The sequence below is a fragment of the Onychomys torridus genome, chromosome 5 (assembly GCF_903995425.1).
Source record: "Onychomys torridus chromosome 5, mOncTor1.1, whole genome shotgun sequence".
Classification (NCBI taxonomy): Eukaryota; Metazoa; Chordata; class Mammalia; order Rodentia; family Cricetidae; genus Onychomys; species Onychomys torridus.
In genome coordinates, this window is record NC_050447.1 from 96,823,874 (window position 1) to 96,837,003 (window position 13,130).

The 13,130-nt window shown below is 49.0% G+C and overlaps 3 protein-coding genes and 2 non-coding genes across 5 annotated transcripts; 2 read left to right on the forward strand and 3 right to left on the reverse strand.

Annotated features, from left to right (window-relative positions):
* Positions 1-669: 669 nt before the first annotated feature.
* LOC118583761 (histone H4) lies at positions 670-1,288 on the reverse strand. Its single transcript, XM_036187362.1, has one exon. It carries the CDS (start codon positions 1,280-1,282, stop codon positions 971-973), a length of 312 nt encoding a protein of 103 aa, XP_036043255.1. The 5' UTR covers positions 1,283-1,288; the 3' UTR covers positions 670-970.
* A 1,368-nt stretch (positions 1,289-2,656) lies between these two features.
* LOC118583726 (histone H2A type 1-B) lies at positions 2,657-3,049 on the reverse strand. Its single transcript, XM_036187326.1, has one exon. The coding sequence runs from the start codon at positions 3,047-3,049 to the stop codon at positions 2,657-2,659; it is 393 nt and encodes a 130-aa protein (XP_036043219.1).
* Positions 3,050-3,341: 292 nt separating this feature from the next.
* LOC118583739 (histone H2B type 1-C/E/F/G/I-like) lies at positions 3,342-3,731 on the forward strand. The gene has a single exon (XM_036187339.1). It carries the CDS (start codon positions 3,351-3,353, stop codon positions 3,729-3,731), a length of 381 nt encoding a protein of 126 aa, XP_036043232.1. The 5' UTR covers positions 3,342-3,350.
* An 8,101-nt stretch (positions 3,732-11,832) lies between these two features.
* On the reverse strand, positions 11,833-11,906 carry Trnai-aau. The gene has a single exon. It is a non-coding gene; the product is annotated as a tRNA-Ile (tRNA).
* Positions 11,907-12,426: 520 nt separating this feature from the next.
* Trnat-agu lies at positions 12,427-12,500 on the forward strand. Its single transcript has one exon. It is a non-coding gene; the product is annotated as a tRNA-Thr (tRNA).
* Positions 12,501-13,130: the final 630 nt, after the last annotated feature.

The window sequence follows — 13,130 nt, forward strand, 5'->3', positions numbered from 1 at the left end:
GGCGTCTGGGCAAGGGCCTGGGCTTCTCAATCACAGCAATAGTAACCCTGTCTGAACCGACAATATACTACTGAGAAAATATTAGTGTTTGTAAATTTGATGTTAGCCTTGAGTTCATTAAACATTTATGGGTCTGAGGTTGTGCCTCAGTTGGTACAAAGTGTTTGCCTAGAATGCAGGAAAGCCTGGGTTTAGACCCACCTGCTGCAGGGTTGTGATCACACACATCTACAATCCCATCATTCTGGAGGAAAAGGAAGGAGGCAGCAGGATCATAGTTCAAACCCATTCTCAAAACCAAAATGAGTTGAAGGAGAGCTAAGGATACATAAGAGATGCAGACTTTTTAAGAATAGAACCAAAACAACAAAGCAAAAAAACCCTCAAAGTGTGAAGAGGAGGGAATTGTGCATTTCAGAAGTTATGGAAAAAGCTAGAGATACAAAATTAAGCCGGGTGGTCGAAGCACACACCTTGAATCACTGGGAGGCAGAGGCAGGCAGATCTCCCAGTTAGAGGCCAGCATGGTCTAAGGAGTGAGTTCCAGAGAAACCAGTCTTGAAAACAAAACAAGAAAAAGATATAAAGTTAGAAGTCATTAAAGACGGTCTTTAGACTATTAAGCACCATGCTCGGGCCTCCTGCAGGGCTGAGGCCAGGGGCTTTTGTCAAGGAGGTCCTTGAGGTTGGAGCTCCCCTTAAGGTAGCCATGGCCCACGAGTGACTCCTAAACGAGCTGCCTTTGCACCTCAAGCGGGCATTGCACCCACTACACGTCACCCGCCGCCTCGCGTTCACCTTACACCGACAGGGGATGCAAAGCAGCTGCAGAGTGAAATCGCGGGCACACCCGGAGGACAGGAGGCCCTGCGAATCCCGGAGCTTAAGGAAGCAATGCTGCAGCTCTCCCGAGGGCCGGGTGGGTGGCCCTGAGAAGGGCCGTTAGGGATCGAGAAGGAGCCCGGGCAGCTCAGCCGCCGAAGCCGTAGAGCGTGCGTCCCTGGCGCTTGAGCGCGTAGACCACGTCCATGGCGGTGACGGTCTTGCGCTTGGCGTGCTCCGTGTAGGTGACGGCGTCGCGGATCACGTTCTCCAGGAAGACCTTCAGCACCCCGCGGGTCTCCTCGTAGATGAGGCCGGAGATGCGCTTGACGCCGCCGCGCCGGGCCAGGCGGCGGATGGCGGGCTTGGTGATGCCCTGGATGTTGTCGCGCAGGACTTTGCGGTGGCGCTTGGCGCCGCCCTTGCCCAGGCCCTTCCCGCCTTTGCCGCGACCAGACATGGCTACACACAGGGCGAAATCCGCCTGATGCCACGGCCGACACAGCGCTTCGCCCTTATAGGGAGCTTGCGGACCGGAGTGAAAGCAGGAAGCGCACTGGCGGGAACGGCTGGCGGCCAGGGGGCGGGGCCCTCAGCGCAATGTGAACGCTGCGCGTTGTAAATGGAAATCCCGCCTAATTTCATCAGCTCCCCACACCTAACGTTGTCCTTTAGTACTGTTTGACGTGTCGAACAACGGAAGAGTCAGGTTTGCACTCTTAGTGTTTGAGTTTTTAAAGCGCTTTGTACCATCTTCGTTTAATGTGATCCTACCGTGTCCTCCCCAAACCTGCCGTATTGTAGACTATGCAAAGGAAACATTGTAGCACCTACGTTTCTATCTGCCCGCTATTTGGGCAGAAGCATGCCTATTACCTTTAAAGACGCAAATGTAAGGACCGGATAATTAATGCCAGAAGTAGGTATGTATGTATTGTGTGTGTGTGTGTATGTGTGTGTGTACGTATGTATATGTGTGTGTATGTATGTATATGTGTATGTGTGTATGTATGTGTGTGTATTAATGTATGTATATGTGTGTATATGTGTGTATTAATGTATTATGTGTGTATTAATGTATGTGTATGTGTGTGCCATGTGTGTATTAATGTGTGTATATGTATTGTATGTGTGCATGTGTGTGTATTAATGTGTGTATATGTATATGTATGTATTGTATGTGTGTGTGTGCATGTGTGTGCATGTGTGTGTGCATGTGTGTGTATGTATGTGTGTGCATGTATGTGTGCGTATGTATGTAGACTACACAGCAGGGCGCTGGTGGCGCACGCCTGTGATCCCGGGTCTCCCAGGCAGACCCTGGCCAGTCTGGTCTTAGCCCCGGCTACAGAGAAGCCGGATCTGCAGGCGCGGCGACCAGCACTGCAGAGGCAGAGGCAGGAGGATGTCGTGAGTTCCAGGACAGACAGGGCTACACACCGAGACCCGAAAGACAACAACGCATCTCCTGTATTTAAAAGTGAAAGTCCATCTGAGTAACTACCTGGAGACAGTCATTGATAACCGCGGAGCTGAAACAGATGTAGTTTTCTCGTGTAATGGCTAATGCTAAAATCCAGATGGAAAGCTTTCAGGGAAAAAACCTAGGTGGCCCAAAAGTTTACACGTTGTTCCATATACGGCACAACACTGTCCCGGGCCATCAACCAAGGGTTGGTCTAGGAGGACTTTAGCTATCAGGAAAACATCTCACTAGTATAAACTGCACAAAATGCCACTGTCTTGTGCAGAAATGTCCAGCGCTTTAAGAGATACTGTGGATGGCTCTGAAAAGAGCCTTTGGTCTGCCTTTAAGTAGCTTTGGTGAACTGACTCATTTCCCCTTGGCCTTGTGGTGGCTCTCGGTCTTCTTGGGCAGCAGCACCGCCTGGATGTTGGGCAGGACGCCGCCCTGCGCGATGGTGACGCGGCCCAGCAGCTTGTTGAGCTCCTCGTCGTTGCGGATGGCCAGCTGCAGGTGGCGCGGGATGATGCGCGTCTTCTTGTTGTCGCGGGCCGCGTTGCCGGCCAGCTCCAGGATCTCGGCCGTCAGGTACTCCAGCACGGCCGCCAGGTAGACCGGGGCGCCGGCGCCCACCCGCTCCGAGTAGTTGCCCTTGCGGAGCAGCCGGTGCACGCGGCCCACGGGGAACTGCAGCCCGGCCCGGGAGGAGCGGGTCTTGGCCTTGGCGCGAGCCTTGCCGCCCTGCTTGCCGCGTCCGGACATGGTCGAGAGACAGGAGCCGTTAACAACCGGGTGGACCAGAACTGCCAGAGCTTGGGACTTATAGTCTTCTCTGGGCGCGAAAAAGTACCCTTGCGATTGGCTGTCTCCTTCCCTTCATTTAGACCAACGAGGAGCGTTTGTGCCGACCCGCACACTGCGATTGGGCGAGAGTCCGGGTGACATCATCGCAATAGCACCCAATCAGAAGTGTTCTTTTGTAAGCCTCATTTGAATAACGCCTTATAAAAAGGCAAGTTCGGGGCGGACCGGGCGCTGCATTTCCCGTGGTGACTGTGTCGAGATGCCTGAGCCAGTGAAGTCTGCGCCCGCCCCGAAGAAGGGCTCCAAGAAGGCGGTGACCAAGGCGCAGAAGAAGGACGGCAAGAAGCGCAAGCGCAGCCGCAAGGAGAGCTACTCGGTGTACGTGTACAAGGTGCTGAAGCAGGTGCACCCCGACACGGGCATCTCCTCCAAGGCCATGGGCATCATGAACTCGTTCGTCAACGACATCTTCGAGCGCATCGCGGGCGAGGCGTCGCGCCTGGCGCACTACAACAAGCGCTCGACCATCACGTCGCGGGAGATCCAGACGGCCGTGCGCCTGCTGCTGCCCGGGGAGCTGGCCAAGCACGCCGTGTCCGAGGGCACCAAGGCCGTCACCAAGTACACCAGCTCCAAGTGAGCGGGCGGACCTCACTCTGACCCAAAGGCTCTTTTCAGAGCCACCCACACTTTCAGCGGAAAAGGCTGCTAACACGTGGCGTCTCCTGTAGTCGGTTTGGGAACCTGGACGTGAGGTAAACTTTTAAGTGTTCTTTAGATGTCCCGTGAACCCCTGCCCAGGTTTCTACGGTGCTGGTGTCTCCAAGGGTCCTGCCGCGACGCTCCGCCTGGTCCACCTCTCCAGACGAGGAGAATATGAGGACTCGTTGGAAGCAGCAGCTAAGTCCCTGGTCTTCCGTCTCATGACTGGACCAAGGGCATGCTGTTGGCAGGCAAGCCTTTGCTGGGGAGGGGCACCAAAGTTACCACGCAGGCACAAAGTGCACTTGAAGGGCCAGTCGGGACTCCTGCCCAGGGCGGGCCTTTGAGCTTCGAGCCTTGTCTACCGGGATTTATTAGCCGTGTGTCCGGTTTAATTTGTTCTAGGTCTCGACCAGGGAATACTATGGGCGAGTGGCCCCCTGGGTCGATGTCTGTATTTCCAGGATAAGAGAAGATGCTTGGTATAGGCTCACAACTATCTTAATCTAGAAAGATTCATCGAGATGCTTTTTCACTTGTTACCTGGCAAGATGCAGGTGTAAGAACTGAAAAAAATGGACCTTGCCACCTAGGTTGGCTTGAGAGGAGACTAGCTTTAAGCCCTAGCGTTATTACCCACTGGGTAATCCTCGGTGGAATAAATTCACTGTTAGCACCTCACACACCTGCAGAGTAGAAGGCATCACCGGTTTTATTTTGTTTTGTTTCCCAAAACGACCAATAAAGCACATATTTTAATGTTCTTGCCACCAAAGACGCCCCTGTCTCCTAGACCATTTTCTATGTAGTTAAAATTGCTTCCAATATCTACTTTCCCCTAATGAGTCTTGTACAATATTAGAGGGATCAGCCTTAATATTACACATCCCAGGGGCTCAGGAGAGAAACTACGAATGGCGAGGACTATTTTTGGGGAAATAGGATCTCAGCACACGAGCTATTTAGTCCATTCACTTTAATTCCTCCCTCAGTCTCTAGCTTTACAGTTATACTCCCAAACAATCACGATCCTCCCCTCCAGCCAGGTCCCCAGGCCTGAACTCCTGCAAGGTCATAAAGGCAGGTATGAGTTTCCCCAGGCAGTGAGTGTCAGGAGTGGGGAAGGGAGGTCAGATGAGAGCTGATAAATCAGTTAGTGTATCAAAAAAGGGAATTTATGTGCTCATCTATTCCTAGGAGTGGTTAGGTAAGAAATTAGGGGTCCATGAAGTTAGTAAGGCTGTAAGAAAGGAAAGTCCGATCTAAATTGTGTAAAAATTGTGTCCACCTGACCTAGGCAGTGTCTCCTTGGGGAATTTGCCTTGAATCAGAAGACTTACAATGTGGTGGTTTGGACTGTTATTTCTGTTAGTTCTAGAATGTGTCTAAGGGAGATAGCTGATTCAGTGCTGAAAGGGGAGAAACGGATGAGGTGGGGGGAAGGAAGCCTTTCCTGAGTTCTCCAAATACCTTGAATATCCAGAGAGTGATCAGTCCACACTGTTAGCAATTCTAGGGAAAAATCAATTGGGAAAACTATGAAGGCACACATGATCTTCATAACAGAAGGCAGCTGATCTATAACAAGCCAAGTAACACCAAAAGCTCTTTGGAATTTGGCTTCCTCTGAAGGAATTCCTTGATCCCTTCAGGTAGTAGTGACTTTGCCATAACCAGCTGAGTTCTTACAATATTTTCCTGTGGCGCATAGCAAATAAGCTTGGTAGGATATAAATGGAAGATCATGAGTAAGTCTTTCTGACCATTATTCTCAGTCATTGCTGGTGGCCTGTAAGTTGACAAAATTTTGAAAGAAAATTTAGTAATATCTGTTGGAGTTAGGTATGTATGTATCCTTCATACCCTGAAATTCTCTTAGAAATGTACAGTTTTTGAAAAGATGTAGCAGGGTAGTGGTGGCGCATGCCTTTAATCCCAGCAATGGGGAGGCAGAAGCAGGTAAATCTCTGTGATTTGAGACCAGCCTGGTCTATAGAGTGTTTCAGGACACGTTACTATTCCATTATGTGTCAATCCAAAACTTGGTGACATAAAACCAGCATGTATCATAATCCCGGATTAGTTTGTGTCATAATCCCAGATTCTGAGGTCAGTGATTAGGACAGAACACAACTAGAATCTGTGAGATTTGCAGACTCAGCTGGAAAGTGGCTTGAGTTCACATCACACCTGTCCACACATACCTGACAACTGATGTTGCCAGGGTGCTGGGACTCTCAGACCACCCACCACTATGGTGACCTCCTACAGAGAGTCAGCGTTGCCATGTGATAGCTCAAGTTAGGAGTCCTCCAGGACATCCAGTGTGAAGCTGTGAGCTTTCATTTCCGAAGAGAAGAAAAAGTCATATTAGGTCCTGCACTGCCTTTGAGAGGATGCTTCAGTAGAAGGGCACAGGCAAGCAAGGATTTCACTGCCCCACAGGACCCCCAGAAAGTCTGACAAAACGTTCACCTGAGCTGGGTGGGCCTCTGGATCTTTCCCTGTGGCAGAACTGTCTTTGGCACTTCAGGACTTTAGCCTCTGACCTTGCAAAGTCGATTTTATGCTCCTGAGGCAAAACATCCATGTATTGTCCACACGTCCCTCCAGAGGGCAGTAGAGTTTCACTGAAAATGTCTCCCAGTATTCACCACCAACACACACACACACACACACACACACACACACACACACACACACACACACCACAGTCCCACCCAACACACACTTTCACAAGCAGCGCCTGTTCTCAGTCCTCAGAAATGTGAGCTTACATGTCCAAGCAGGCCTATGGTCAGAGATCAATACTGCAGGAAGTCTCAATTGCTAGAACCCATGCTTTGGTGTAGGTGTGGAAGGACAGATTCCTGGTGTCTCTTTATTCCTGGGAAAGAATACATGTGTGCCAATTTCCCCCTATGTTTAGAAAGAATCATCACGTTATGTATCCTAGGACTGGATAACAGGATCTGAGTAGTGATAAATGTCTAAGGAGAAGGCAATCCACCTTGAGAAAGAGATGCGCTCTCCTCCCAGACTCTGCTGTAAGGAGCATGTGGACCAGCAGTTGGTGGTCAGGCCCCTGTGTCCAGTCACAGCTGCAGGGTTCTTGCGCTGTTTCTCAGATTTCAGTTAGGTAAAGCCCCTGCAACTGAACAACATAAAATCATAAACTTACTCAAAACATGAGCCGTCTCTGACTTTGCCGCAGCCTGCTGCAGGACTGCATAGTTCCCTAGTGGGAACTCTGTAGATGGCAGCATCCTGGTACAATGTCAAAGGGTGGACCTGGCCCACAGGTCTTTTTCCCCCGTGTGTGTTTCCATACTGGTTCTCATCGACATCTCCATCCATTCCTCAAACATTCATCTGACCTTCCAGACTTTCTCACTGGGTTCTGCACCTGTTTCCCTTTATCTGGGCTTGGGCACCCGGTCTGCGTCCCATTCCCACACTGCCTCAAAGTCTGTCTTCCTTCTGAAACCTCTCCCTCCTAATCCAGACAGCTTGTTCTAAGAAGGCCAGTACTGTGTCTTGTCTTTCCATGAGTGGCACGCAGGAGGAGCTGAAAACCCAAAAGTATAAGCTTTTGTCTAGTCTGCTTTGATCGCCCAGGAACCTAGGACCGCTTACGCAAAGTTTGGTTGAACCCGTCATTCGGTTCTTTATTCCCAGTTTCCTGTGACTCTTGCCTTCACCCAAGTCACATCCACGCCCAGAACCCATCTCGGCCCAAAGCTGGCAAGGTCTCCCTGGAGATGAGTTTCAACCACGGCTGTGTCAAAGGTGGAACTGTGGCCCTGCACTTTTCTAAGTTTGATTAACAACTCCCCAGGGACAAGAAAGGTTCCTCAGTCACCGAAGCCCGGCCCCGACCCCGGCCGCCACTCTTGGGCACCTTCCTGGAAGTCCACTCTTGGCTGTAGAAGACTCTGCCCTGGCAGAGGCCAAGCCTCTCCAAGACACTGACAAGCATCTGTGGTTAAAGTGAAGGTTTAGGTTTCGTTTGGTTTGTGGAGCACACAGTCCCAGCAAGGGTGTGGCCTGAGGGCACCTGTTTCTGCAAAAGAGACAGAGCCTCTGAACCGGCCCTTCCTCTGGGTCAGGCCGGTCCTGGAGACCGCAGGACACGCTCTGCTGGGCCCAGAGCCCTGCCGAGGGCCCAGGCGCCCGATCCACCGGTGTGGGTCACCTATCTATCCCGCAGCACCAAGGATATTCATTGATTTGGAAAATGGATTGAACTGGGGTGTCCCCTTCTGGCTGGTTATGTCCAAGGAAGGCTACAGAGCTTTTCCCGAGTCTAAAACCCACCCGCCTTTTCCCCCTAAGGACCTTTTCCTTTGTCTCCAGCAGGGTTTATCAGTTGCCTTGAAGGAAATCGAAGACTATCTCAGTTTTGTCGTGGTTTGCTGAGGTGGAGGCGCTAGATGGAGCGCGTTAGCCACTAGAGGTGGCGAGGTGCTCCGAGCTTGCCCCCGTGACCTGGGAGGCCAGGCCACCCCTAAATCCAGGAAATCGAATGTCTGCCCAAGCCACTGTCGCTAGACCGGCGTCTACAGCACCCCAGTATCTTGGAGCAAAGCCGTTCAAACGCTGAGGAACATGCTGGAATCCGGACTTCAGCCGAAGCTCCATTCACCATCTGGCCTCTCCGAGTCCCGACTTCAACTGAAGCGCCGCAAGCTTCGCCGTGGCCCCCGACTAGTGCCAATTCAGAACAGTATCCAATAACCCTAGAAAGTACGATTGCGTCTTTCCCCGCTATATACAGTTAATCCAGTGAAGGGATATGGGTCCCTCCGAGGAAGGATGGAAGAAAGGCTAACAGCAAAACCTCCATTAGGTATTTTAGCAAGAGCCCGTCGGGGGACCTGGCCTTTTCTTCATCCGGGGAATTCTGGGTCTGCAAACTGCGGAGAACCAGAGCTTATTTCTGTAAAGACAAAGAGTGCCAAGGTTCAGCTAGTCCCCTTAGAATATTAAAAACTCAGGCAAACCAATAATGGTGGAAACCTAAGAGGACTGTGTTTGAAAACCATGCACAGACGACTGTCTGTGGAGAGACGGAAAGACGGAGCCACTATGTCCAGAGCTTGGGAGCTGCAGATGAGCTGAATCGGAAGGGAGGCCAGTCGGAGCTACCAGGGCTTGTTACAAAATACGTTAAAAAAAAAAGAAAACCTCAAAATGGCACTCTTATCAATTGAGTATGTAATTATACTTCAAAATTGCTAAGGGGAAAACAAACACACAGTAACCACTACTAGTTGCTGTAGGGTTCAAACCCACAGAGGCATCTGCGGAACAGATCCACAAGTCTAACGCCCTAACCACTCTACCATCCCAGGGCCTCCACACACTGTGTGGGAAGATAGCTCTCTATTAGAATCCGTACACCTGTGCTGAATCGACTCTTGGAACAGCATGATCATGACTGCGAATTTTTTCTTCCTGCTGTAAGGAATTACTCTTCATGATCACCTCTAACGTTCTAGAGAAATCTTTATTCTTTTCCTTGATTTGCAAAGAAAAGCTACTGGTCGTGGGGGGAGGGTCAGGGAGCCTCCTGCTCCACGGGTCTGTGATTACAGGAGTGTACCACCACACACTGTTCACCAGGGTTGACCTCAGAGTCACAGATTCCCCCTGCCTTTGCCACGTTAATGTTGGCACAAGAGTGCGCCAGCAGGCCCTGATCAAACCCAGGGCTTAAGCAAGCCAGGCAAGGAGTACGTTGGGTGGTCTAAACTTGGAGGTTTTTCTGTCTCCAGGTGCTGTGATTACAGATGTGCCACTATAAACAGGCTGTCTTCTGTCTGTCTGTCTGTCTGTCTTATGATGCATCTGCTTTATGTTGAGGACAAGTAGCTTTCATCTTAAATATCTGGATATTCAAATTTGGAAGAATCTTCTTTGAAGATTCCTCACCCAAGAAACTGAACTCAAGGCATCCCGTCTGTTAACGTGATTTAGATCATGTCATGCCAATATCAGGTCAGTGTTAAGAGGGCAAGGGTATTCTACATGTGACAGTGACTACGCTGTAGGGTCTGGAAGGCAGAGACGGAGACGGATGAAATCAGCATGTTCCCCTCATGTCTCACTAACTGAAGGGACACATAATAAAGCCAGAGTTTCAGGGGAGGACGTTTATAACGTACGGTATTATGTAAAGCCGTAGCTTGTGGAGTCTTATGGCTGACTTGGTTAAAGTACCTTTCTGGTAGTGGAGGACCCTGGGTCTGGGTACCAGCAAAGGCATTTTCCTTTCTCTGCAGGTTTGGGGTTTCATTTTAGGCAAATTCTTGTCACTGGAGGCTACTGAGATTTGTGCCTAATGGAACAGCTTGACCTTCAGTCTCCATGACTGAGTCATGCTGGGTTCTAGGTGGTACTGGGGGTGGAGCTTCTTGACTATTAAGCAAGTCTTCTACCAACTGAGCTCTTGTAGCCCAGGCTGTCCTTAAACTCACAGCCCTCATCCTATCCCAGCCTCTCAAAAGCTGGCATTACAGGCCTGAGCCACCATGCCTGGTTTGTAATAACATCTCATTTGAGCTCCCAGACTCCAAATTACTAGCCCTTCTTCCAAAATCGATATTAGGTACCCCCTTCCCTTCTTCCAAAATCTATATCAGGTACCCCCTGCTGGGAAGCCCCCTAACATCTCCCCAGTTGGCTGAAAATATAATCCTTGGAATATCGTGGAAGATGTTCCTCTTCCTAGCCTCCACCTGCCATTCTAACTTTGTCTATCCCTTCCCAAAGCCTAACCACTTTGCTGGAAGTTTACTACCTGTTTTCAAAAGCCTACCTAGCCAAGGTTTTCTGAGGCTGCTGCACGTGAAACTCTCCGTGCCATCCAGTGCCCTCACTCACTCAGCAGATGTCTTGAATACTTTCTAGGCACCTGCAATGAATGCATCGCGCTAAGTATCTGATGCCTATTGCCGCGGGGATGTGTCTTCTGGTGCTGTGGCACAGGGCCTGGCACTGGCTCAGGCCTACTGGCTAATCCTTCTTCCCAGGGAAAGTTATCCTCAGAGACCCAAGTTTGTTTTTGTTGCTATGAGAAAAACCATGACCCAAAGTGACTAGGGGGAAAAAAGGATTTGTTCTCATCTTCTGGGTTACAGCCCATGACTGAGGGAAGTCAGATCTGCAGGTAGGGCCTGCAGGCAGGAACTAAAGCAAAGACCACAGAGCAATTCTGTTTTCTGACTTGCTTCAGTTCCTCCTACTCAGCCAGCTTTCATATACAGACTAGGGCCGCCTTTTTCATGTGGTTGCAGTTTGAGTCAAGTTGATAAAAACTAACCAGTAAGCGGCGGCTGCAGCCCATTTTCTCAGCCCACCGTCAAACTATATCCCTGCTGTGTGAATGCACATGACCTAACTGACAGCTTGATTTCTTCATGGATGTAGTTACCTTTCTTCTCTGAATGGTTTTACTTCCTACAGGACTTGGACCTTTTTGTTTGTTTGTTTTTAATGTGTAAGGGTGTTTTGCCTGAGTGTATGTCTAGGGTCCTTCATTCATCAAAAGCATTGGGACTAGACCTATCATATGTCAGGCTCAGCACCAAGGATCCAACAATTAAAAGATAAGAATGACCCAGAGCCTCACTTCAAGAAATAAATTATGGCCTTCAGTGATACGAAGATGACAGCAAAGGTAAGGGTGAGGGTGATGGAGCTTACTGGGACCCCAGGATTTGGAACTGTTAGGGAGGAGCATTCCAGAACATGAAGAACCAACCTTCCGATGTCCAGGTCCAGCAGAAATGAAGGAAAGTCAAGGTGCCCATAACAAGGGCTGTGAAGCACAGATGGGTAGTAAATCAGGCAGGAAATTTCAGCTAAAGTATGACAGGGAAAGTTCAAGAAAGCAGGCTGAGGGGTTGCTAGGATACCTAAGGACCAGCACAAAAGTGGTGATAGATAGCACGGGATACGCTTAAGACAACGGTGAGTTGAGTTAGAAAGAAGTCAAGGAAGACTTTAGAAACAAATGCAAAACCTACACTTCCCACTGGCCCGTACAGGGATCGAACCCGCGACCTTGGCGTTATTAGCACCACGCTCTAACCAACTGAGCTAACCGGCCAGAACGCAACAAATCTTCATCCTTCTTACCTATAAAAGGTCTTAAACAGCATCCTTTTTCTTGGCGTTTAGGTTTCAAAATAGGTAATCATACTGATTCATTTTGTTCCAGGTTTGGCCTCAAGGAGCGCTGCGTCATCCGAAGAAACGTTTTGGGATTCTTTATTTTTATTTTCCCTTAAATCAGATGAACCGAGCCCGCTAACGGGCTTTCTTTCTTGTGCTCCGCGGCGTCTACAGATGCTGCTCATACCCGCAACCACACACTCGCAGATGCAGCTCTGACGAGCGATGGATGAGACGAGATTCCCTCTGGCTTCACCAAAGGTCAACGGAGGTCTTTCCTTCAATCCATATTTTCTATGCAACCATTTTAAGACAAAGTTCTTCTTTGGTTGTGACTGCTATTTCTGATTTTTTTTTTTTTTTTAAATCTCCAAGCTAATTTCCAGGGTTGCTGAGCCTTACTAATGTGTGCGATCGTATTCAAATAATACATAACTACACTCCTCCCCAGTTCTGGCTCCGTGGCTTAGCTGGTTAAAGCGCCTGTCTAGTAAACAGGAGATCCTGGGTTCAAATCCCAGCGGGGCCTTTTTGCTTTGTATCTTTGTTAACCTGACCTGTTGTTCTCATCAATTGAATTGCAATGTATTTCTTCACATCCTATGGGATGAAGCACATACAGCCTTTTAAACTTTGCTGAAAAAGTGAACGACTACCTTGCATTGGAAGGTGGAGATGGGAAATGGAGTAATTCGGGAAAAGCTTTCCAGTAACTCCTGAGGACAGGTCAGACTGATTTTGAGATCATGAGATTTGGAAAGCATAGTCAGTCTAGACTAGCTGATGTTTGCTCTTTTTCACTACACACTGTTTGAGAAGTCATGATAACTTATGAACTTTAAACACATTGGGAATGAATTTGCATGCCTGCAGTTCTAGCATTTGGGACGAGGAAGCGAAAGGATCAGGAGTTCAAGACCAGCTTCTGATAAACGTAGCAAGGTCCTGCGTTTTTTAAAAGGTGGTTAGTAACAAAACATAAGTATTTAACAACTGACAACTGATTATAGGTAACTTAAAAATAAAATCATTTTGAGCTTGATGTCTTTAAGTCTTTTCAGGCAGATTTTACATAGAATAACTCCAACTCTGAAAAATTAAGACATTCGTGTTTTATTTTCTGTTTCTTTTCCTACTTTTTATATTCTAAGATATATTT

Coding starts and splice junctions, on each gene's coding strand:
- LOC118583761 (XM_036187362.1), bottom strand. CDS start 1,282: ATGTCTGGTCGCGGCAAAGGCGGGAAGGGCCTGGGCAAGGGCGGCGCC.
- LOC118583726 (XM_036187326.1), bottom strand. CDS start 3,049: ATGTCCGGACGCGGCAAGCAGGGCGGCAAGGCTCGCGCCAAGGCCAAG.
- LOC118583739 (XM_036187339.1), top strand. CDS start 3,351: ATGCCTGAGCCAGTGAAGTCTGCGCCCGCCCCGAAGAAGGGCTCCAAG.